This window comes from Elephantulus edwardii, unplaced genomic scaffold (genome assembly GCF_000299155.1).
Source record: "Elephantulus edwardii isolate Elephantulus edwardi_28Jun2011 unplaced genomic scaffold, EleEdw1.0 scaffold00011, whole genome shotgun sequence".
In the NCBI taxonomy this organism is placed as follows: Eukaryota; Metazoa; Chordata; class Mammalia; order Macroscelidea; family Macroscelididae; genus Elephantulus; species Elephantulus edwardii.
The window spans coordinates 12782014-12808710 of record NW_006399761.1 but is presented as its reverse complement, the minus strand read 5'-3'; the positions used below and the strand labels follow the sequence as shown (position 1 = coordinate 12808710).

At 43.6% G+C, this 26697-nt stretch overlaps 1 protein-coding gene across 1 annotated transcript in view; it reads left to right on the top strand.

The window, feature by feature from the left end:
* The window catches only part of LOC102855550 (UPF0562 protein C7orf55-like), a 39731-nt gene extending 13470 nt beyond the window's left edge, over nucleotides 1-26261 (top strand). The window contains exon 2 of the mRNA XM_006881019.1: nucleotides 26094-26261. Within this exon, the coding sequence (XP_006881081.1) occupies nucleotides 26094-26261 (168 nt within the window). The remainder of the gene's footprint in view (nucleotides 1-26093) is intronic.
* The last annotated feature ends 436 nt before the right edge of the window (nucleotides 26262-26697 follow it).

The window sequence follows — 26697 nt, the reverse complement described above, 5'->3', positions numbered from 1 at the left end:
AAACCCAAGATACTGTTGGCATGCAGGGGGAAAAAATAATCAATCTTGAAAGGTTAGGAAAGGGAGAACAGAAGGGGGAAAGTTTAAATAAATAACTAATGAAAATTTATTTTTGCCAACTATATGAGTCATATTATATATATATAATTTTTTTAAAAAAGATAACATACCTCCATAGTATTTTCTGCTCTATTATTTAACTATAAATTGGGGGGGGAAGTTAAGGGGAAAAAATACAATGAGAAAAACACCTATGACACACAAAAACTCAAACTCAATGCCGTCAACGTGGGAACAGCGCAGCGCTGACTCTCAGGAGGGTTTTTCAGAGACTATAAATCACTTGGGAGGAGACTTTTCATCTTTCTCCCAAAGTATATCCAGTGGGTTGGAATTGTACGTCTTTGGATTGGCATTCCAACTCCTTCCCTCCTAGGCCACCAGAACTCCCACATAAGGACTGTAAAACTAAATGGTAAAAAAAAAGTTTAAAAATGTTTTCAAAAGGTAACACAGTACTTGCTCCCAAAACGCATGGATATTTTTAAAGTTAGCATTTTTATTTTAAAAAAGCATAGATTATTTTTAAAAAGGTAGTAGTAAGACTATAATCCATTTGAATAAGATTCTGTGGAAGAAGGGTTCAAGTCCATTTAGAGTATTTAACTAGGATTAGTTATCCTGTGTTGGATAAAGCACAGAATGCCAAGTGAAAGCTCAGCTTCGGACAGAGAACAAGTTTGTCTGTATGGGACACAGTTATACTAAACTTTTGGTATTCATCTGAAATGTAAACGTAAGTGGATTTTTGTCTTCTCTTCCCTAAATAAGGCAGCAGTACATATGCCTAAGACCAACTTGAAAGAGGCAGGAGGGAGCTCCAGTTCTGCTGTTCAGACACCCACCCCCTCAACCCACCCTTTTCTATCTTCAGGGTCAGCACCAAAGCAGCAACTTGGTAAACAACTGCTCCAAAGTGCAGCTTCCCACCAGTCTCAGATGCTCAGCACGCAGCCCTGAGCCAGGTAAGCCGAAATCTTACTTTGCGAGGCTCAGATGACCAACGAACCCCACTGGAGCAAGTCATTTGAGTTTGAGGAGATGGCCAAACTGTAAAGAGCCATTTACTGAAGTCTGTCGTTCAATAAACTTAAAAGCAAACTTTGCTGTTAGGAATACTCTTGAAGACACGAAGCAGCAAGCTGAGTATCTAAGTGGCTGTTACCAGTGAAGTATCATAGATGTATTGACAGTTTTTTAAAATGACTACTTCATTGGTCATTCCACTCCATGTCAAACAACATTTTGAAGACTATGTTCGATTGCATTTAATCCTCTGAGCACTCAGAAGAGAACCGCTGGTGCCATGGTGAGTTACGCGCTGGGCTGCAAACCTAACACCTCAGCAGTTCAAGCTCACCAGTCACTCCAAAAGTGATTCTGTGGATGAGGCAGCCTGCATGTATGAAGATTTACAGCCTTGTAACCTGAGAGAGAAACACTCTGAGTTGGAATCCAGTCGGTTTGGCTTTATTTAAACCCTAACAAAAAGTGTATACTAATCACCATGCCCATTTCATACAATGGAGAAACTGAGGGAGAGATCAGGTAACTGGTTAAGACTTTCTACGTGTGGAATCCAGTTGATTCCAACCCAATGCGACTCTACAGTGTAGAGCAGAACTGTCACACAGGGATTCCCAGGCTGCAGTCTAACACAGATCCTTGGTCTTTCTCTCCAAGAGCTGCTGGTGACCCAAGAAGACAAGCATGTCACTCTGCACCACCAGGCAGGCCTCAGGCGAGCTCAGCATCCAGGTTGCCTCAGACAATTCGAGACACGGGTGTCCGGGAGCAATTATTAAAAGGGGGCCCTCTTTCGGCTGCACACGTTACAGTTTGGATGGCAGGTTACATCACCACCTAAAACATTCACGGCAATTAGCAGAGGTGGCCTTCCACCCAGGTCATGTGGATCTAGGACCAGCCTGAGGAGGAGGGTAATACTGTTTACATTTCCCATTACCGGCTGCATTTCCTACAGGATTACACACTGGGCTGTGTGTGTGTGTGTGTGTGTGTGTGTGTGTGTGAGAGAGAGAGGGAGAGAGAGAGAGAAATAAAGAGAAAAGGAGGGGAGGGGAGAAGAGGAAGGGAGGGGAAAAGAGAAGGGGAGGGGAGGGGAGGAGAGATGAGACTCTGTTGTGAAGAGGAAACACGATGAAGTATCCTCATAAGTCAGAACTGTTTCAACAAGAGTGAACTTCATTTTTGGGTTTTTTAAAAAAATTCTCTTTTAAATAACTGTTAGTACACAGCACAATCCAACTTTGGACAGACAAGACGCTTCAGAGAGTCCTGGCCTCCACAAGTGGATTTCAAAGTCTGTAAATGTATTCCAGTTATTAAAGCAATATTTAACCAGCTCCTTTTCTATTTTGGCATGACCTTCACTCTCCTTTAGCCTGGTCCAGGCTGCCAGGGCCCAGATGTCTGCTATTTTTGTTAAGACAAAGGAGGACACACTTGTGTGCTGACTTTTAGTTCCAAAACAATGGGCTTCCCTTCTTTTCCTAATAAAATCACTTTTCCTGCTACCTCGGGCACAGCATATTAAAAAAAAAAAAGTTTGGTTTCTTCCCATAAATGTTTAACCATGAACACTTGTTTGATAGCATGCAAACAGCTCCATGAACAGTAAGTAACTTAAGAGCTTACCTTGTACACAGTTTTCAAATGCATCATATGTGATCCACATCAACACGGATAAGATGCCTTTCAAGGTAAACATGATTTGATCACAGAAAAACCAAGTATCTGTAAGTGACTCAGAATAACTGTCACCGGCTCACCATATCAGTCCTTATCTGCCGCTCTTCATACAATGTAATACATAAAGATCTACACTTTCCTAGATGGACGAAGATCTATAGGGTCTCAACCCCTAAATAACTTCTATAATCATCCTGGCCACACAAAGCAAGGAGGCCTCTTGCCAAGGGATTAAGTGCTATCAGCCGCTTGAACTTATCAAACCGTCTGTGATGGAAAAATGTAACATCTTTCTCCGCTAGGATTTACAGTTTGGGAAATGCAGTGGGACTTCTACCCTGTGCTACGGGGTCAACTCTGAGTTGGAACTGAGAGGACCATAATGGGTTTATGGCCACGAGCAGCAGCCTCAGATGTGAAAACACTGCTCTAACCTGACATCTAAAGGCAGCTTTGCGACTGCTGTGCAAAGTGGGGCCACGAAGAGGCTGGCGGGTCCATTAACAAGCCTCTCTCAAGCTCAACAGTGACCACAGGAGTCCCCAGGTCAATCAAATGACAGCTCCAGCTGTCCGTTATCCTCTGGTCCACCCCCAGAACGATGGTTCTAGCCCATACCCATGGACAGTGGCCAGCACTGCTGGAAGCCAACGTGAACAGGTGAGATCTCCAAACACCAGCTCTCTTCCCGTGGACGGTGAAATGCCAGAGTCCTGACAGCTCGGCTCCAAGCACACTCCTGACCAGGCTCGGAGCCGCTCAGAGATGGACAGGGAGGGACCCTCTGCCTCTCCGGATAATATTAAGCTTGACTCTTGCCTGCCTCAGGCCATGTGATTTTTTTTTAAAGGTTTGTTTCTACGATGGGTCATTCATGTATTTTCCACAACAATACTAAAATCAACAAAAAAGGACAAGATTGGAAGCTGTGGCTCTAAAAATGGTTTTGCTGTAGAAACAGCTTTCTCGCCAATACACATCTCTCGTAGCTGCCACGTCCTGCTTACGGTGATGGGAAGGGTACGAGGGGGCTGCTGAGTTCTAACGGGTTGACTCAACTACCTCATGGTCTCAAAACTACGCTTCCTGTCAGCAAAGATCTGGCAGCCTCGTACACAGAGCACTGTGCTGTGAATCCAGACATGGGCTCTCTCTAGTGAGTGATAAACTGCAATTACCTGCCACATCTTTTCACTGACAAAATAAAAATGGAAGGGAGCTCTGGTGGCCCACTGGCAAGAAGCTGCAGTGCAATAACAGAGGTATGCGGTTCAAATCCACCAGGTGCTCTGCTGGAGAAGGAGGGACAATCTCCTGTACCAGTCAGATCCGATTTGATGGTACACACACACAAAATTTAAAAAACTAATTAATAAAAAAAAAGGGAAATGAAAATGGAATTCTCAGGCTGAGATTAATTTCATTTGTAATACAGATTCATTCTAAAACAAAACAAAAAAACCATGAAATACAAACACAAAGGTCTGGGGACTAAGTCATTACGAAGTTTCTACCCGAGTAAAGTTATAAAACATGAGAAGCGGGTTGTTGGGGTTTTTTTTACCCAAACATTTTATTATTTAGCGTTTACAGCCATACTTAAGTGATCACTTCCACACTGAGATGTGTTACACATGCAGCCATGAAATCCCTGGCAACAACTGCTATGTGTAAACCCCCAGCTCTCAGGGAGAGAAACAAACAAGAATTCGCAGAAGTCGCCTTTCTGCTTTACTTAGAATAGCCAATTCAGTGGAGTCTCGCTTCAAAACTTCTAGAAATGTATTCACTAAAGACATAACCAATAAAAATATTATATGTGTTTGGACCATCTGTTCAAGTCAGTCTTATCTTCAGCATCAGTGCTGTGCGTGGCTGGGGGTTACCGGCCTGTCCCTCTTAAGTTTAGATACAAAAGCAACTAAAGGAAAAAACGATGCATTCAACACAGGCAGGTAACCAATAAGGACTAATTCACACACTTACACACTGCTTGGAGTTGTAATAATAGACACCAGGCTCCTCCTATAACCAACTATTTTCATAAACAAACAAAACAGCTCCTTCCTAGTCTTTGTGCTAATTAAAATGCAAATCTAGCATTACTGTTCTGTATGAGAACAGACTAAACTGGGGAATCCCAAAGCAGAGTCCCTGAAACCTTGGGCCCAACAGAAACTATTAAAAAAAAAAAAAAAAATTAAAAGTCTCATATAAGTTTGGGCAACACTATGTATTACTCTTAACCAGAATGCATATTATCACGGTAAATGCTCCGAGAAGCCCACAATTAAAGAAACTCACCATCATTTCCTTACTATATTTGATTAGGAAATGTCCATTTTAAGTAATACATGTTGTTGCTATTATGTGCCATTGAATCATCTGCAACTCACAGCAACCTTATGCTCTGAAACCTGCCCTATCTTGAGCAATCTCATCATCTCGGACAGACTTAATCCCATTTCTCCAGTCACTGAGTCAATCCATCTCATCCGGGATCTTCCTCTCCTGCGCTGTCCCTCCATCCTTCCAAGCATGATATTCATCTCCGAGGACTGGTCCCTCCTGGCCAAGTGCCCAAAGTATGTGAAACGGACCCTCAAAATCCTTGCTTCCATGGTGCACCCCTGTTTTACCATCTCCAGAACAGGCCTATTTGTTCTCCTGGCAGTCCACGGTATGTTCAACACTCTTCTCCAGCACCACAACTTAAAGACATCGATCCTTCTTCTATCACCCTTAGCTGTTATCCCCCTCTCAGATGCAGAGCAAGTAACTGTGAAGACCATGGCCTGGATCAGGCGCACCTTAGTCTCCAGATTGACATCGTTGCTGCTCAGTTCTCTGGAAAAGTCCCCGACTTTCCAAATGCAATTCATCTTTTTATCTCCTGTCTAAGATACTGCAAAGCTAGTATTCTAGAGAAGTTGGCTGGAAGTAATTAAGATGCTATATAACACACCCTGTTATCTCTGCCTGGGGGAGCTCTGGGAGCACAGCCCCTACCGAGGTACTTTTTTAACCCAAAAGCTTGATGTCTCTGGCAGTTCTCGGCCCGCAGCTTCTCAGGATAAAGACAGGTTCCTTCAGTTCCAATCCACAGCCTCAGAACACCAACAGCGGGCTGCTATGAGCCGGCGCTGGGTTTATCTGTGTTCGGTTAGAAACGTATAATGCTCTGCATATGCAGTTCCCCCTCTGTCTGGTCACAACGGGAGGATTCCACTTGCTGCCGCCTCTTTTAGCTGAGGGAGGCCATGCAATCACTTCTTGCTAAGAGATTCTGTGTGACTCTCCAAGCTGCTCTGTCCCTTGCTGTGACAGGGCATAGAGATGTTGCTTTTTATAGTAAAGCCACCATTAGGCAGAGTCCCTGAGTGAGAAAAAAAAAATTAGAACAGAAGCCCTCCATCCCATGACAAATACACAACAGGCGTGCAAAGTACAGTTTGTCGTTTGAGATGCCTGCTACCTCTCAGTTCCAAGTCTGGCTGACACACTACAGAAGGACATGCTTTCTTAATCTACATATTTGACCTGTGGTGTTGGTGAAGAAGAAAGAGGGAGTACATCACGGACTGCCTGAAGAATAGCCAATTAGTCTCAGAACAAACACAACCAGAACGCTCCTCAGAAACAAGGATGGCGAGACTCGCTCTTGCTTGCAATGTGTCATCGGGAAAGAAACAATCGCTACAAAAGAGCAATAAGTAAAAAGGTGATCAGCAAAGACAGGAGAAGCCATCAGTGAGGTGGACTGACAGAGCAGCTTAAATGGACTCAGACCTGCCAAGCCTCATGAACACGGCACAGGACTGCGCAACACTTCAGTCCGTGACAAGGACGGTTGAAACCTGTTGGCATCAACTCGATGGTAACGGCTGTTGTTAGGTGCCATCCAGTATGACCCAGAGCGACCACAGGAGCAGCAGACCTGAGCCCAGGCCTATCCTGCACCATCCGCACAAGCTCTGACACGCTCCGCACCAGTGGTGCAGTCTCCGCGTCAATCCACCTGGTTAAAAGCTGTCCCGTCCTCTGCCGTCCCGTCCTCTGCCGTCCCTCCACCTTTCCAAGCTTGGAAACAGGAGCCTCTCCTGGCAACATGCTCCGAGTATGTGCGATGAGGCTTCATCATCTTTGCCACCAAGCAGCACTCCGGCTGCACGTTCTCCACGACATATCTGTTGGCTCTTCTGGCTGTTGTTAGATGTCATCACATCGACTCTCACACGCAGCAACCTATGAACTGTGGATCAGAACCTTGCCTTCTCCTGCACTAATCCGATCAATCTCTGCCACGTTCAAGTCTGTGTTACAGCCACTGTGTTAGTCCACTTTGCTGAGGGTCAGTCAAGCCCTTAACCTCTCTCTGCACTGCACCGACTCCACAACAGTCCTTTTCCTAACTTACCAGTGATGACCTCTGGGGTTATTACTGAATTTTTCCCTATTATAATAAAAATACTGCAATCAACTCAATTCACTGCCACTGAGTTAGACCTGATACATAGCTGACCCTCCAGTGGGCTTTCAGAGGCTGTAAACAGCAACAGTATGGCATGACGGTGCCCACCTCTCTCCCACAGACCTCCTAGTGGATCTGAACTGCCTCTGGGTTGGCACTGTAGCTCCTTTCCAACAAGGCCACCAACAGACATCTTTAAAGGCATCTGAAACATAATTTGATCTAAGCCTACACAGACAGCAAAACGCTTACCATTCCAACAGTTTGATTTATTTTCGGCTGGTCGGCGACAGCTGTGGAAACATCTAAGATGGCTAGCATATCATAAACCAACCCGGGGCTCCACCAACCACTGGTGTGCCTCCCATGTGGCCCTCACCTGTCCACCCCGCGGCCATCTGCAGCAGACTGCTGTAACGCTGCCATCTGCCCTCGCGCTGCACACAGCGCCAGTCACAGCCCGGGGTCTGTGATGTATGTCTCCCAGCGTCCACGAGCACATGCCTCACATTGCTACGGCTGGAATATTTCCAGTGAGGGTCGCTATGAATCGCAGGCGACTCGACGGCACATAACAACAACAAGCTTACTTGCTCCTGATCATCTGAGTTTGTTCCAATATAAGGCACAGGGAAGAGTACAAAACATCCAATGGGCGTATGAAGAAGAAATGCTTAACTCAGGTAATAATCCAGAAGATGCAAACAAACGATTGCCGTCAAGTCGGAACCTGTTCGTAGCTGTCATTCCAGTGGGTGTCAAAAGGTGGAAATTACCTCTCGTTCTCCTACAGAGCAGCTGGGAGATTCGAACTGCCTGCCTTTGGGACGGCAGAGCAATTCCTTACCCCAAAACCCACAAGAGCTCAAAAAGTTATTCAAATATTTAACCTTTGCTTGCTCATCTTACACTAAGGACTGAACTCTCTAACAAGATTAAAGGATTAACTCCACTAAGTGTTCTGAGTTGAAAACTATCCAAAACACTGTTACATAGCAGAGAACATTAAGCTACATAAAAAGACAGTGACTTGTAGTTTACGTCTTTCAAACTCAAATTAATAGTTTCATCATCACTATCCTAAGTCACATTAAGAACAAAAGCATATAATACTGGTTTTTTACTTACAGAAAGGCTTCAGGCCTTTTGTTCATAGGGTCACTATGAGTCACGCAGACAGCAATCAACAACAACAACAACGGCTGTTTAAACAAACAGATAAGAAGAAAAAGGAAGAAGCAGAGTTTCTAAAAAAACCAACAAACAAGAGCCCCTGGGTTCACAGGCAAAATCTGCACTTGTCCACAGAACCACAGAGCACTCCCACAATGATGAGGTCAACACAGCTAAAGCAGGCAGGGAACTCCACGCGGATTCTGCAAAATAGTTTCCCCATGGTAAAAACTCAAAATGCTTTCACATATTCAGAAAAGTACACATAAAAAGAATTTCAACTTCACTGACCAAAAGGCCCGATTATAGATTGTTGTGACAGGCCATCAGTGGAGCCCACTCTCGGGGAGGTTTCCAGAAGCTGTAAATTGTAGGGAGGAGGCTGACCATCCTTCTCCCCAGATCAGGTGGGTCCCAACTGCCGGAGGCACCACCACAGGTCAGCTGTGGAGCGCCCTACCCCAGGCCACCCGCACTCCCTGAAGCAGAGAGAGGCTGTGGAAATGGATGTACGTTAGGAAAGCTGGTAAGGGGAAATTCAGAACTCCCTTCTTCCTTTTTTGAAAAGTGAAAGTTTACAAACCATATTGCTTTTTCATATAATCACCATAGAGTTTTTGTTTCATAAGATTAATTACCATTGATGAACGTGGTTAATGAGTCTAATCAACCCCTTTACTGTATATTGTCTTTCTCTTCACCCAACTTACCTATTAATTCTGATCAATTAAATCCAATATATAAAGGAAACAGAGCCTATAGAGTACACTCTAAATATGTGTGATAGTATCAAATTTGTCTAATTTTTAACTTCTAATGTACCTGAGGTGCTTAAGACAGGCAGATCAAGTTCCTGTTGCCTGAGGATTTCAAAAGGACAGCCCAGCCAGATATTCGAGTTATCCAACACCTTTATGTCCATTAGAGAGAAAGAATTAGGCCAATTACAATACTTTGGTGAAGTTCATTCACTCTTTTCATACAATAGTTAGCATCCAACTCTTTTCTGTTCTAGCTTCCACTACCCAAAGCAGCATTTTAAAAAAATTGTCTTCTAAGGGAGCTCTGGTGGCCTAGTGACAAAGAAGCTGTGCTGCAATCCTGAAGGTTAGTGGTTCAAATCCACCAGATACTCCGCTGGAGAAGGAGGGACAATCTCCTCCTGTGCCAGTTGGATCTGATTCGTCGGTACACAACAAGAAGAGAAAAATAAAATTATTTTTTTTAAAAAAATGTATCTTCTTAACACCTGAACAAAAAGGTTATTTATAAGCTTAGCTCCCTAACTGGCCCCCACCCCAGATGGTCCTCATCTCCACCAGAGTTGGTCTCATCACCAGCCCACATGACCTTGTCCTGGGCAGGGCCACCACAGAGACCTCTATTTTGTTATCACCACTCTGACAAAAACCAAGCCATGCTCTTAAAAACAAACAAATAAACAAACAACTTGTTAGGAAAGTACATCAACTGAAAATATGACTCAAATATTGCAGACACACCAATTATCTTAGTTATTGCTGCTACGTACTGTTGAGTCACATTCATAGCTGTGGAAGCGACTCATAGCTGACCCTCCAGTGAGTTTTCAAAGGCAGTAAATCACATAGGAGGAGAATGCCCATCATGGACTGGAACTGCTTGCCTCTGGGTTGGCACCATAACTCCATAACACTAAGCCACCAGAGTCCCTAACTAACTGAGTAAGAAGTCAAAAAGGAAAGGAAATAAGCTAAAGAAAGAAGGGAAATTGTGCAGAATTGATGGCTCTTACTCTACCTTCCAACAGGAAAAGTTAGTGTTCACACATCAATAGTCTATAATTCAAACACCAAACCTATAAAAATACAGCCTTTTAAAAAATCCTACAGGGCCCCAATCAAGCCCTTTAAATTGTATATTTTACAGGCATGGGAAGGGGAATCAACGTAAAATTTGGAATAATATGGTCCTTGTTAATCTAGGTAAAACGTGCAAGATAAAATGTTACCCCAAAATTATTTTCCTACACATACATTATTTTTTTTAAGACTGAAGGGACCAGGCGAAGTCACTATCTCTGGGGCACTGAATTTCTAGTCTCAAAAACACCCAAAAGAAGGGGAGGTCTGGTGGCACCATCCACAAGGAGTTGTGCTGCTAACCCAAAGGCAGCCAGTTCAAATCCACCAGCAGCTCAAAGGGAGGAAGACGGGAAACCACCCCCCCCATGTGAGTGAATCTCTACCAGAGACAGAATAATTCAGAAAACAGATAGGGGTCAGAGCTGTACAACACGATGAACATAATCAAAATCATTGATCTGCACTCAGAAACACTGGTGAACTGGCAAACATACTGTTCCATCTACTCTTGCCACAATCTGAAAAAAGAAATAAATGCTAACACGATGAGGGAAGACAAAGACCTCTGTTTCTTGGTAATACATATATACGTTTTGAGGAGGGCTCTTTCTCAAGTGAAAGGGCAAGTTTAAAATATTCTGTTAAGCTGTAGCTATTTTAAGGCGGACCTGGGCTGCATTATGAGTGTTTGTTACACAGCGTGTTCCCAACCTCTTGGCAGGTCGCCAACACATTCCAAGTTTTGCTGCACAGCCGGGCTGGAATCGCCTCCCACTTAGCTCTGAAGACACAGGCAGGGGGACGCTCCCTCATGACACAAGCGCCCTGTGGCTGAGATCATTCCAGCAGGTCACTCTGCACAATGCCGGGCTACAAAAATCAGACCACCAGCTCTGGGGATCCAGCCTAGACCCGATGACCCAACTCATCAGAACACTCCTGGAGCCCCAACACTGTTCAGAGGGTCGGCTCAGCCCACTGCCCTCCAGTCTGAACCATTCATTGCTGATTCTCTGTTGTTGTTCTGTGTTGTTGAGTCATTCGCAACTCTATGCACAACAGCTCTGGACCCTGCTCTATCCTGAGCCAATCTCACTGCCTCTGACACACTGACCCCATCTATCCCAGTTACCGTGTCAATCCATCCCATCCAGAGTCTTCCTCTCCTCGCTGTCTCTCCACTCTTCAAGCATGATGGCCTTCTCCAAGCAACATACCCAAAGTACGTGAGACAGAGCCTCCACATCCTGGCTCTAGGTTCAACCTGTTTGTGCCGACTCTCTGTGAGGAGGCTGTAAATCACATGGGAGAAGGCTGCCCATCCTTAACAACTGGCGGTGGGGGAACTTGAACCCCTGGAGAAACACTATCTTTGGGTTAGCAGTTCAACTCCCTTGGACAAGGCCAATAACGGGGAAAAACATGTAAAACGCAGGATCAAATCGACACACTTAGCCTCGGCCCTATAGACGACATTTTATTAATGAGAGGGGATTTTAAAGGGAAACCCTCCAAATTTCATGAGCCTCATTACTTCTGGAAAAACCATATTAAAAAATATTTTACTTTTTTGTTGTTGGTGTTGTTACTGAGAACAGATACCAATTCCGGAGCTGAAAAGGCTATCGCCACACAGCACTATGTCCTCTGAAAGTCAAGTGTTCTAACTGTTAATATTTGGGAAAAGGGGTGGGGAAAAAAGTCCTTGCAAACCAAAGTAAAACGGTTAAGCACATGGATGGGACTACATTCCGTCCCTCCCGAAAGCATATTTGATTAGCACGTTCAAGCCTGGTGCTCTGCACAGCTGCCTGGAATTCCTGTCCATTAAACGTCTCCTCCGTTAAGAAGATTAAGAAGTTCTCGAGTGTGAGCCACTAGAGATTTCTTCATTTCACGTGAACAAACATTTCCTTTATCAAAAAACAAACTAAACCCAAATCTCACTGCCTCCAGTCAGAAAGGCCCCTCCATAGGGTTTGCAGAGGCAGTGACCACTCAGGAGGGTGCCCACCCTCCTCCCTCGGAGCCACAGGGGGACTTGACCCGCCCACGAGGCCACCTCTGGGTTGGCAACGCTGCACCCCACAGACACCCCACAGTCTAAGCTCCCAAAGCTCCCTTCTCAGAGACGTGACCTGATAGAAAGACTACCATCATTAAGAACAAAATGTTCCCACAAAAGGATGCTTCACAACTGAGAAAATGTATATATGAAGTTCACTCAACCGAAAAGGCAAAGAAGAGTCTGGCTTCCTCAGGAACAAGACAGTGAAGGAGGCTGCACTCCAAGGGAGCGTTTACCCCAACGTCTGACACTTCAGAACTGGGATGAAAGCTGGTGATCTTAACGTTAGTAACACGTACTTCAAGGGTGAAGGAAGTCTCTCAAATTAAGCAGTCATCCTGATTATCGGGGGAAATGGCGGGATTCCCACCACAGTGGGTGTTCGCTTCAAGACGTGCAAACAGAGAATCAAAATCAGAATCAAAATCGTACCTTCAAAACAAAGCACAAAACACAAGGTGTGCGGTGGTCTCTCCCCTTCTTCACTCTGGGATGGAGGCGCTTCCCTGACTCCACCCCAGGAGATAAGGTGGGTATTTAAGGACCACTGGCAGCTGAGCCGTCAGCGTCTCTGTGAAAAGGACCAGGCCCCTCTCAGAGAAGTCACCAGACGAATACTTCCCACCACTTGTTCCCAAAAATAGTGACAGGTGAGCTCTTCTGGCCAAAGGTCTGGCTGAGGCCACATTCCAGGCCCCTGGCCTCATGTAAACTGGGGACACCAGGACCTCTCCACTCTGTCTCTGGTCTCCCCAAGAGTCATGATCTAAAATTTTCAGCTACTAGCGGGTTAATTTTAAAGCCCCTGGCACTGTTTTCAAAGGCCTATACCAACCACCAACCATTTCCACAAGCACCCCAACACACTGTCTAGTCAAATGTGGTCTTTCTCAGTCTTAACTAACGTGATAGTATCCTATCCCTGATGGAGAAAGGACAGATTTCCTACTAGGTGGAGTCTCTGATGAGTCCCTTAGGTGGAGAGACGTCCACTTAATGGAGCCCTGTTTCAACACAAAACCCAGCTGAGATTTCCCCTCTACAGTGTGAAAGGAGACACTACTGGGCTTTCCAACACTCGGGTGTCAGTTTGCTGATAGTTATCGGTGGAGCTCACAGACGAAAAGGCAAGACTGGCTGTCCACTTCTGGAATAACAGGCCTTTAATGGGAGCTGAGACCCTCAGCCTGGAAAACATTCAAATTGCAATGCGAATTCAAAATGCGGGGTCTCCTCAAAGGAGTCTGCCTTCAAGGCGTGGAGGGTGTGACGACCTTCCTTGGGGGACGGGGCACCATTCAAAATGAGGGAGGGGACAGCTGTAAACGTCCATTAATAACTGGAATGTGGACTGTCCAAAGCACATCACACTGAGAAAGGAAGAGAGTTAACAAAAGAAAGGAAGGCCAACCGTGAGACAGACTGACACAGGGACTGACTGTAAGGTGGACTCGGGCAGGGTGGAGATTACAAGGACCGTGCAGGATGAGGCGAGGTTCAGATCTGCTGTTCACAGGGCCGCTGTGTGCTGTGTCACATAGGACTCAATGAAACCTCACAAAAACTGGGCTGAAGGTTACTTGACACTTTTCCTTGAAGCCCACGACCCCACGCAAGGCTGAATAGAATCTAAGTGTCTAAAAGACATTGGAGGAAAGGACTTTCTTTTTCTTCGACTGCAAACTTACTTCTCTTCCCCTCCACCTTCCCTCAGCACGTGGAGAAGATGTTTTAACACTTTCCTCAGACGAGTCCAAAGCACAGAATGAAGGCAACAAGACAAGTCCCAGCATGTCACCTCCACACATCCATGTCCCAGGGGTTTAAAGCAATGGCTTGCATAATCACTCAGTGGCTCATAACTGACTCTGCAAGGTGTTCAGAGGCTGTAAACCCCAAAGAAGATTTTCCTCCATTTTTCTGCCACACAGCCACTGGTGGATTTGAACTCTGAACCACCCAAGAGGCACCACGTTAGGATTCGCAGTCAACTTCCTAAGGACTCTGCTATAATGGAACATGAATATTCCTTTTTCTCCCTTAAACAGATCCTAGTTTCCAAACCAGAGTTTTAAACACTGCCAATACTAAAAACTTAAGCAAACTAAGCTTTAATGTGTTTTCAACAGGTACAATGAAACTTGGCCCAGAATCTATTACATTTAAAACCCAAATTACTCTAACCATATTTGTTCCGTTTGTATCACATTATGGGGTTTGCTGTTCCAGACACTCTCTGAAATCTGAAAACAGAAGTAAAATTCAAGGCGGTCCCAAACATGTGGAGATGTCTCTCCAGAGAACATGTAAGTGTAGTTCCGGTGGGAATTCCTTTCAAAACAAAACAGAGAGCGGACATTACCTAATGAGAACGTAATTTCTGGTATTTTTCCACTGTAAAGAGGATTGTATAAAAAGATGAGAAATTGATAATAGACAAATTTTGGATTCTGTTTCTTCTTTTTCTTTTCACTCACATGCCCAGTCAATCCCTCCAACAGTGAGGGCAGCAGACAGCATTTTTCCAGTAGCTAATCCTTCAAATGACCGGTAATGACTATTATGCCACTTACATGAACTAGAAAAAATGGCAAAAGCCATCATATATTTGTGTAGGCTGTCAAAATGTTACACCTTTAACTTGAAACTGAGGGTTGGTTTCTATTATCTATCTGTAAGATCAATGTACACTGGGGTAAAAAGGCTTAATAAACACCAAACCTTGAACTAACTATGTGTGTCTGGGCTCTCAAGGTCCTCATTTCACTCACTCACTGCTGTCCAGTGAGAACCAACTCACAAGTGACTCTTCAGTAGGTTTTCAGAGCCTGTAAATCACTTGAGAGGAGACTGGTCAGCTTTCTCCCTTGAAGCTGTTGCTGAATTCAAACCAATCACCTTTGCCTTGGCAGCACAACTCCCTATCCACCAGGCCATCATCAAAAGCTCCTACAATCAACTTTCCCCCTCTTTCATTTTGGCAAGATAAAAAAGGAAATTAAATGATTTCATGTTAATTTAAGCATTTATGAAAGTACATTTTCTTTATAAACCTTTCAGAAAAGAACTATACTGTCAGCATATATAGTATGTATAGAATGGCTTCGTAGCTTGGCAAATACTGTAGGCTAAGAATAACTCATTTCAAGTATATGAAAAGTCTGATAAGCAAAATCTTCTGTTAACATACTTTTAAAAACTCAAATCCTAGGGGAACTCTGGTGGCATAGTGGCAAGAAGCTGCACTGCAATCCTGAAGGCGTGTGGCTCAAAACCACCAGATGCCCACTGGAGGAGAGGCAATCTCCTTTTGTGCCAGTCAGATCTGATTCAACGGCACACAACGAGAAAAAGAAGAAAAAAAAATCAGATTCTAAAAAGTTACACAAAATATTTTAATTTAAAAATTATTCTACAAAAGAAATTATTCTACCCTCTATTAAAAATAATAAATGCATTTGTATGGCTACAAATTTTTTTTAAAAAGCAATGGAAAAATGTTCACATATCACAGTGTAAGACAAAAATAAGTAAGGATAGTTTTAAGGAAGCATCTCGGTTTTTCTTCCCTTTTGAGTAAATAAGATGGAGAGAGAAATTGGAAAGGGTAAATTTCCCTTTTAGATCATGGTAAGAATATGCATTATGCAACCCCAAAGAAATTCTACAAATAGTGAAGGACATTTTTTAAAAAAGGTAGACTTTGCACATTTAGATTTGGTCTTGAGGTAAATATGCTACGATAAAAATTATCCCTGAAACAGTCACCCAAGAGGGCAGAGAACAACAAAAATAACTCCGTCCACAGCCAAGGCAGCAGCTACTAAAGCTGCTGTCTTCCTGGACAGTTTTTGTCCAGCTCCCTCGTGGCCTAGTTTCCATGTCTTTTCCCACAGTTCACCGACGTCGTGACAAGCCAAGGCTCTGACAAAAACGCACATTTAAATGAGGAATGGAGAAAACTTCAAAATGCCAGTCTTTTTTGCATCTTCAACATTAATATTAATTTCCTACAAGTTCTGGTTAAAATATTTGAACAGTGTAGGATATTAATTTTACTGGAGAACTTTTCTTTAGCTAAAATCAAGTTTGCTGTTGACGTGCTGAGATAGTCTTAAAAGCAAGTGTTTACTGTTCAGAATTCCTAAGAACTTGGCATATATGGTGTAACTGAATTAAAATGTTCTCACCATCTTGTCGCCCAGAGAGGACCACTGTTAAAAGGCTATTGAACTCCCCAAGTGCAGACATTTTTAGTTCCACAAATGAAACACTGCAGAGAGCACTGTGCTGTAATCTCAAAGCCACGTGTTTCGAATCCACCAGCTGCTTTGGAAGGTCAGCTATGGGTCGGTTCTGACTCAACAATACACAATAACAACAACAACAACAAACAGCTCTAAAGTATAAATTCTATTCTAAAAAGAGAGGAAGAGTCTCAAGAAGATGACAGAGTGACTACAGCAATGAGCTCAAGTGTGTCGAGGAGGATGAGGATGGCACAGGGCAGGGTTCAGATCTTTTATTCTTAGGGTTGTTACGAGCCATGCTCGATATGATGACACCTAATAATATTATATACTGCTTCACCTTACATATATCTTTCATATAGTACGTTGTTGCTGTTTGCCTTAGAGTTGACCATGATTCAAAGCGACCCCATGAACCACTCCTGCTTCCAATATATTACATATTTATTACATATTATATAGATAGCTAGACAGAATGATAACTAGATGATTAGATAGATAGATAGATAGATAGATAGATAGATAGATAGATAGATAGATAGGAGCGGCATCTACGTCCTAAAAAACATGCCTCCGGAAACTCTATAAACTTTGATAAATGTCGATGGTTGTAGAGGGGCTTCAGGCCTTTTGTTCATAGGGTCGCTATGAGTCCTGCTTGACTGGAAGGCACTCAACAACACACACACACACACACACACACACACACACACACATTACAATACTATACATGAATCTTGTTACACATGGTTCCATCCTATTGGGTAAAGTCTACATTATGCTTTGTGTCTGTATTACACTCTAATACAGATTCGCTGCCTGACCAGCAGCTTTAAACTCGTATGTGAAAAGGTCAGAAATGGCTGGTGACTCCTGATTCTGGATGTGGGATAGGAGCTGCTGGCTCGGCCAACCGCTCAGCGCTCACATACACATCAGGAGTCACAGGCTCCAGCAGGGTGGAGGTGGTAGGACGGTGTGGGATAGGGCAAGGCTCAGATCTGCTGTTAACAGGGTCGCCATGACGGCCACAGCAGTGAATTACAGGCGCAGACCTATGAGGCCTCCTTAAGGGTCCATTTGAAAACAATCCTGAAACCACAACCTCTAACTTTCTTATTTTGATGCACATGAAATCCTGAAGGACTCAAATAACAGTTAAATCAAAGTTCCTGGCAGAATAAATACAAAAATCATTGGGAGTGAAGAAACACTCGGTTTTTTTATAAGCTATATTTTACAAAGTATCATTACAGCTGGGGACTTGGACCACAAAACAAGACAGGCTTGGGCCCTTCCCAAATGCTCTCCCACCAGCAAAGGACAACCTCATTGATTCCTGGGACTCATCTGCAAATCTTAGCACCATAAAATCTATTTAAAAAGTATCCATATAGGTCTCTGCCTTTGTTCACTCCTCATTTATACTCTGTTCAATGATACTGTATACACATACTTGCATAAGCACTGTCTGTATCATATATGTGAGTATATATGTATATAGGGAGCTACACTACCAACCCAAAGGCGCACAGTTCAAATCCACCACCTGTTTTGAGGGAGAAATATGAACAATCTTCTACAATTAACAACTATAATTAACAGCCTCTGAAAACCTGCCAGAGGATCGGCTGTAGGTTGGTTTTGACTCAACACAAATGAGTCAGTTTAGTTAGTTATAAACATATATAGAACTGCCGATATTGTATGACCCAGTACACAAAAACTCCCTTTCATAAGTTAAACAGAAGATCCAACAATTGGGTACCATCAAAATCAATTATTCTTACTCTTAGCCTACAATATTCTCACAGGCTAAGACATGGCTAACTAGAAGCAATCTAAATCTAGAGAGGTTTTTATTTTTAAATTTTCTCTTGGAATTTTATCTGCATTTCTGACAAATTCCAGCAACACATGATGGCCGAACGGTGACAAAATTAGCCGGAGCAGCAGTGTCCGGCTTCCACAAGTGAGAACAAGCATGTCTCAGAATTCCACTGCCCTGTGTCAGACGTGCTGTTTGTAAAGACTGAAGATGAGGCAGCCACCCCCCCCTTTTAAAGCACACGATGAACCAGCATTCCACTTCATCTGAATATGGACCTTTGTGGTGCCATGTCTACGCGCTCTGCCCGCCAAGATAAAGGTTAGTGGTTCAAAGCTACTGTCTGCTCCATTGGATCCACAGGTGTCCGTCAGCAGGCTCTCATTAACGTCACTGCCCTGGAAACCTTATGGGGCAGTTCTGTCCTGTTTTACAGGGTCACTACGCCCTGGAATTGACGCAACAGTGCAGGTTCATCTGAAGACTCTTTTTCTACCAAACGTACGCCCTTATAATACCGAACAAACTCATTTTGCCATTAAACTTGAACAAAAGGCAACGAAGGTTTGAGAAGACAATCCTCTAAGAACCCTAACAATTATCAGAAATTGGCCAGTATTTATTTTTTTTTTAAATTTTGTTGTGTTTTTGGTCAAAGTATGCACAACAAAATAGGCTCCCATTAAAACACTCTGAGACACAATGCTCAGCAACTGCTTTTAACTTTTCATTTCTTAACAGATTTTTAAAGTACACAATGCTTTTTTGATAAAAATAAAGACCCTCATAAGCATCTCCTCCCGTGCAATTTAAGTGCCTCTGAAAACCTGCTGGAAGGTCAGCTATGGGTTGGTTCCCACTCTACGGCACACAACCACGAAGGCATCTATTACGTTATTTACTCTGTAAATACAGGGTACTCTGCACTCTGCTGAGGGTATGAAATACTTCAGCCTGCAAACGACAAACATGAAGTCACAGGAATTTCCTGTCATTTAAGAAAGGAAATCACACTTCAGCCTGCCACGCCAAACAAGCCATTCAATGTACTTCCTTCATGTTAATTCAACCTAACAAAATTGTCCATAAAGATTTGTTTTCAACTGAACATCAAAGGATTTACAATTACTCATTTTGGTAGTGTTCTTCCCAAGCACTATTTCACGGGAGCTCTAGTGGTGAGGTGTGTTAAGTGATGCTGTAACCAAAAGTGGTTCGTATCCACCAGTTCATCCACAGAATAAAGAAACAGAGGAACGTGATCGCCGCCTCTTAAGGTGTCACTCATGCCCTCACTGATTCTGACTCATTGAGACCCTGCATTGGCTCTTCAAGGCTGGAAATCTCAATTGGAGGAGACTAACTTTCTTCCTTGAATTGAACCAGACGACTTCTTCAGACTTTGGGTTACCAGTACAACATGCTATGGAAGACACCCCCAGGCTCCTGTCAAGATTTACAGCCTCAGAAATGCTTGGGCACCATGGACTGGACGGCAGTGGGGACATCACATCCCTTTCCATAGCAGTGCCAGAATTTATTTCCATTTCCCCCATCAGAAAATATTTTTCCCCACTACTAACATTTGGACAATGACTAAGGAGGACAGAAGGAGAACTGATGCCTTTGAGCTGTGGTGCTGGAGAAGGGTATTGAGGGTACCATGGACTGCTAGGAAAACAAACAGATTCATCCTGGAGAGGGTTAAACCAGGTGGCTCATTGGATGCAAGGATTCTGAGGCTCTGTCTAACATATTTGGACATGTTGTAAGGAGGGACAGGTCCTTGGAGAGGGACATCATGCTTGGTAGTGGGAGGCCCTCTATGAGATGGATTGATTCAGTAACTGAGGTAATTGGGATGGGAGTGTCAGAGACAGTGCAATTGGCACAGGACAGAGCAGAGTTGAGGGCTGTTGTACACAGGGTCGCTATGAACTGCAAGACTCAATGGCACATAACAACAACTAACATTTCCAGGAAAATATCTGTTTCAAAACCTCCATTTTGATTCCTAAACAGAGTCTTTAGATTACAGTGTTACACGTAAAATTTCAGTCCAAAAAAATAATCATTTAAGTATTCTCGAGACTCTGTTTTCCACTAAATACACTCTATATACTAGAGAATGTATGTAGTCCTTGGATTCAGAAACCAATTTTTCTTCAACTTTAAACCAGCCAATCACCATCAACTTCAAACCGTGGCAATTAGAAGACATCTAATAATTACTTATGGAATCAAGAATAGTATTTTAAAGCAGGAGTTTTTACTTAAGATAGCACAAGATTTATATTAATAGTGCTGGTATAATTTTGTAAAGGATTAGCAACAATCGTGCACAACTTGAAGGATGCTACGATTCATACACATATAAACTGCTGGAAAAAATGATACTGTAAAATTACCTTAAGACTAGCAACATTAATATAAAGGCTTATTGGAAGAAGAGCTGTTTATAAAGAAATGCAATTATATTCCTTTCAAGGACAGGAACCTATAAAGGGTTTCCAGGAAGCAGTTTTACACAGCTTCCATTAACAAGTATATAAATTCACTGGCAACAAACATCAAAATTCAAAACAAACCCACTGCTCTGAAGTTAACATTAATTTAGAGCAAGCCTGCAGGTGGGAGCAGAACTGTCCCCCACTGGGTCCCCAAGATCACCAGGTCTTTTTGCTAGATGGCTCAAAACAATCTTAATTAGCAAGTGAATACTTTAGCCACAGGACCACCAGAGTTGCATGGTTTTTTAAAAAAAGAAAAATTAGTCTAAGCTGTTTAAGCTCTTCTAAGACAAAAAAGATTAAGGACATTTTTGAAAAGTATCCCAAAGGGGCGAGCCAGTGGCCCAGAGAGCCCAGGCAGTCCAGAGAAGTAGAACTGTGAATAAAAGACGACCTTCTCAAGGGAGCTCTGGTGGCCTATTGGCAAGAAGTTATACTGCAATCCCAGAGGATCACAGTTCAAATCCACCAGATGCTCTGCTGGAGGAGGGACAATTTTTCTGTACCAATCAGACCCGACACATAAACACAGTAATAAAGTTAAAAAAAAATTACTTCCCTCTCTGTGTGCATGGTACTGCAACAGCATAACAAACGCTTGAGGAAGTAAGTATTGCTGCTGTTTTTGTTGACTGCCTTCAAGTCGAGCATGACTCACAGTGGTCCTATGAACAAAAGGCCTGAAGCCTTTCTATAATCAATGCTCCTGTATCACGGATGAGGCATCTATAGCTCAAAGGGTAACTAACCAGTCCAAGCCAGTACCTTCCTCTGGCCCAACCAAGCCCAGACCAATATGATTTCCAAAATCCATTTTCTTATCCAACTAAGGAATTCTTTTTTCCAGTAACAAAGGACAAAAAACCGCTCATGACTCTACCCACAATCCTCAAAATATCAGAATGCAATATACATAAAGAGTTTCAACAGACCAATTAAGAAAATAATGCGAGATAAAATGGATCCAAAGGTTGAACAAGTCCTTTTTAAAAGAATAAATCCACATGGTCAATGACAATAGAAAGGTCTATAACCTCAGCAACAGGAGGGAAATCTCAAATAAAAAGTAAATATAAAAGTATTGTTTCATTTATACAAAGTTCAAAAATATATAAAAATAAATTTTTTAAAAAAGGATGAACCAAAGAGAAAAACAAGGCAATGACAAACACAGACTTTGGCTGTTTCAGGCAGGACTGGTTATGAGACCAAAAAAACCCACCCTTGTGAACGAGGTGATAGTGCACGGGTCTTGATTTTCTGACAAGACTTCAAAAACATTATTTGAATCTACTAATTATTTAACAAAAACAACCTTTAGTAAAAGATGGAGTGGGCACTGGGTTTATGTTAATGGTGGAGGAATACTGGAGGGGAAGAGAGGAAAGACAGAGATAATAGTTGTTATGTGCCATCAATTCATATGTGATTCATAGTGACCCTCTGTACAAAAGCCTGCTTTATCCTATGCCAAGCTTATTGTCTCTGAGACACCTACCGTCATTATCCCAGTGACTGAATCAATTAATCTCATCGAGGGTCTTCCTTTCTTGCACTGTCTCTTCACCCTCCCAAACATAATGCTCCTCTCCAAGGATCAGTCCTTCCTTTTAACATGTCCAAAGTATGTCAGACAAAGCTTCAGAATCCGTGTCTCCAAGGAGCAGCCTGCTTTCACCCTCTCCAGGATGAACCTGTTTGTTCTCCTGGCAGTCCATGGTATATTCAACACTCTTCTCCAGCATCACAGCTCAAAGGCATCAATTTTCTTTCTATCATCTCTAGTCATTGTCCAGCTCTCTGAAACGTAGCAAGCAATTGCAAAGACCATGGTCTGGATCAGGCACACCTTCGTCTCCAGCCCGATGTCGTTGCACTTCAGTACTCTGGAAAGGTCCCTGACAGCAATTTGTCTCTTGTCCTGGCTGCTGGTACCAAGAGTGTTGATTGTGCAGCCAAGTAAACTATGGAAAATGTAACCAATGTGGAAAGTGAGTCGTAAATTTAGAAGCTGTGTTAGTGAAGGTTTTGCCAGTGTACATTTTCACCATGATAATAATTTTTAAACAACAGACAGGAGGAGATAAATATTAAAAAAAAAACACCCACACCACCAGAACCCCAAAGTCTTTCTCCCAGCTGACCCTCCAGCGGTCTTTCAGAGGCTGTAAATCCTAAATGAGGAGACTGTCCATCTCTTCCCTGTGGAGCAGCTGGTAGATTCAAACCACCTGCTTTTGAGTTGGCATCACAACTCCCTATCCACTAATCCACCAGCACTCCCTGCCAATGTCTACGCAGGGAGAAACCGCTGACCACAGAGAGCCTGGTGCCAGACAGGGCAGCTGGTGCAGAGGCAACCTTGGCTCAGGGGTTAGCTTCCTGGTTCCGGTTCTGCAGAGACAAAGTCAGTGCCTTCTTCCCCTGGAGGACGGGAATATTTTACAACTACAGGAGTATTTTCGAAAGGACCCTAACCAACTTGTCAATCCCAATAAATGCAACAGCTTAGTTCAACCCATCAAAGTGGGTTATTACTGAACTACTTAAACTCCGTGACAGAAGTTTCCTTAATGGAAAAAAGTCAGAATATTAAGACAGGTCTTTGCAAAAAACAAACAAGCAATCGGAGTTTTGAGGGAAAACCCAAAAATTTAAAATATAAACTCATGAGAGATTGTACTCATTTCCACAGACTTACAGTAGCTTTTCCAACAGCAACAGAACATGCCCATAATTTCCTTATAGAAGAATGGTTTACATTGTCAACATAAACAAACCAGGGTTACAACAAGGAAGCCCAAAAGCACATTCATTATTAAAGCCCAGTTAGAAAGCAGATGTTGGTCAAGGCCCAACATTAATTAAAGGAGACCTGTCTCCTTGCATGTGAAAGATATTAATTAAAAAATTATATACAGCTTTAAAACTCTAAGAATATATTTTCAGAACAAAACCCTTAAAACAATTTCAATAAAAACCACACAGCATGATTTCCATTCATCACATCCATGTTTGTTCTCGAGTAGGAAAAGTCATTCCACGTCAACATAGTACTTCCACGTGCAGAGGGGCCCTCCCTTACCTGGTGAAGGACTCTCTTGGAAACCCTACCCAACTGCATGTCTATGCTCAGAAAATGCTACAAGAATGAAGGGAGGGTCCTCCTGCTTGCTCCTACATCACCACAGTTGTTGTTATGAGACTCACCTCGGAGATGTGCAGGAGACCAAACCAGGGGTCACCTCACTGTCCCAATCTGCCTCATTCCCTCCAATTAAAGTTTTTGTCACTCTAGAGAGTGACAAGGTAACAAACCCAGGCACCTGGAACGTAAATATCAGAGCAGCTAAACCTCGTGTGACGCGGACACAGGATCTATTTCTTACAGCATGGTCCAAGATATCTGAGTAATCCCGGGAAACATTACCCACAAACATCTCTGCGCAATGTGATTTTATTCGACTCACCCAGCAGTGAAGTCAGATTCCATCAATTCCCTATTTTAATAGCTTCCTGTTGGAAAAACTAGAAAACTGCCTGCGATCCAGTTTATATTCACCGTATTCTGCAGAGCCACATAAAACCAGACAACCCGTGCTAGGACTCACTGGCGATTAAAAAAATAATACAATTAAAAAAAGACACGCCCTTGGCTTTGAAACTCTGACCTTCCCTTCCAGTTAGCTCACTGAAATTTCCCTTTTCACTTACACACTTAGAAAAATATGGGCTGACATTTGCAATGTCTTCCATTTGCTTTCCCACATGGAATAAATGAATTACAGAAATGGCATTTAGAAGGTTAATTCATGTGTACTAAAAGAGCCTAAGGAGATAAAGTTAGGAACCACCTCCTGACCAGATAGTAGGCATCAGACCAGGCCGCATCTAAAACGGTTGACTTTTCTCAAAAAGCTGAACATAAACATTCCATATGACCCAGCTATTCCACTAGTTGGACTATACCCTGAGAGAAAGAGATCTGAGGTACAGATTTGTACGCAGAAAGAGAGCGGAGGTACAAATTTGTACGCCAATGTTTAGAACAATGTTATTCACCATTGCAAGAAAATGGTAACAGCCCAAATGTCCAAGCGCAATGGAAAGGATTGAGAAATGACGGAATTCACACGATGGAATGCAGGAGCAATGATTTTGAAAATTACTTCGTAACTTGGGAGGGACTAGACAGCATTATGCTAAGTGAACTAACTCAGTCCCATAAGGACAAATACTGTCTAAGACCATTATTGTATAAATAGAAAGATAACTTGTAAAACAGGTATGAGGATCCAAGGGGAAGGGCAGGGGGTGAGGATGGCTTGGAGGGTTATCATAGGGTTGCACAATTTGATAGGTCGAGAGAGAGGTGGGTAAAGGAGATGGGAAAGATCGGATGTGAGAAACAACGTATATGAACTTTGTAAGCATATCAGTATAAAATAAAAATTTATTTTTTTTTAAAAAAGGCTTGCCTTTTCAATCTTCCTCAATCACAGTTTTTAAAGTCACATACACAAAATAAACACACACACAATCCTTGTAAGCATACCAGCAGCTTTTCACCATCCTAGTTATGACTAACTTGGCTATGAATTACCCCATCTCCGAGAGCCAGTCTATCATTAATAAAGAATCTAAACATGTCATTGTACCTCATTTAAAGAAACAGAAAACAATTGAAACAAAGCAAATGCAGATGACATACCTTTATCTATCGCCTTTAAGAGAAGCTACTGAAAACGAATATTTTTATCAATGTCTCAGGGACATTAGGATTAAAACAGAACAATCGTTTAATTAAAAAAAAAATACATTCTACAGGGAAAAACTCATAATGGTGTCCAAAGTCAGCCTAAGCTCTATAATGTCTTAGCTGCGGAGGTCCAATCGGTAAATACCAACTTTTCACATATGAGGAAACCGAGCATCGCTGGGTTGTGCTTCCAGCTTACCGGTGATCCACAGAACGATGCGGCGGCGACTGCCCACTGCACCAACGCCTCCCTCCAGCTGCCCCTCCCTAGTGTTCAGGTCCCTAAATCCAGGGCTGGATTCCGGGCTGCAGCCGCAGGCCAGCTCCCTCTGCCCGCAGTGGTGCTGCAGGGCCCCTCTATCTCTGAGACAGGAGGGGGGTCACCCCAAGAAAGGGGACCTTGTCCCCCCACCCCCAGATGCCCTTAGTGCACCTGATGCCGCGTCCAGCTGAAGCAGCAGGACGAGGTGGAGGCGGCTCTGGGCCCTGGTCAAGGGCAGCCCGGGGCCTGGGTGGGGCCGGGAGGGGCCGCAGGCGGCGAGTGGCGGTGCCAAGCCCCGGCGGCGACAACCAGGGGAGGCAGTGATCCTGCTGCATTGTGCTGCATCACGGCGAGGACGCTGCGAGCCATCCATCTTGCCAGGGAGGCACATCCTCACCAAACGCACCCCAATGCGCCCCAGGGAGCGCCCCTCCACACTGCTCTCCACTTACTACCTGGGCTGACTTGGGAGGGGAGAAATAATGGAAGCGGCCTCGGTGCGAATCCCCATTCTGCAGCAACCCCCCCATCGGATGGCACCTTATCACAAAAACAAAGGGAAAGCTCTCCCCCCCCCAAAAAAAAATGAGGATGAGGGAGGGCGTGAGGCGGGCGATGACAAGAGGGGCTTTAAACCCACCACGCACGGCGGGGCTGGAAGGTCTCGACGGCGGCACAGACCTGTTGAAGCCGGGGCGCAGGGCGCGGGGCGCGGACTCGGGCCGGGGGTCCCGCCCAGCCCGGAGCGCGAGCGCGAGCG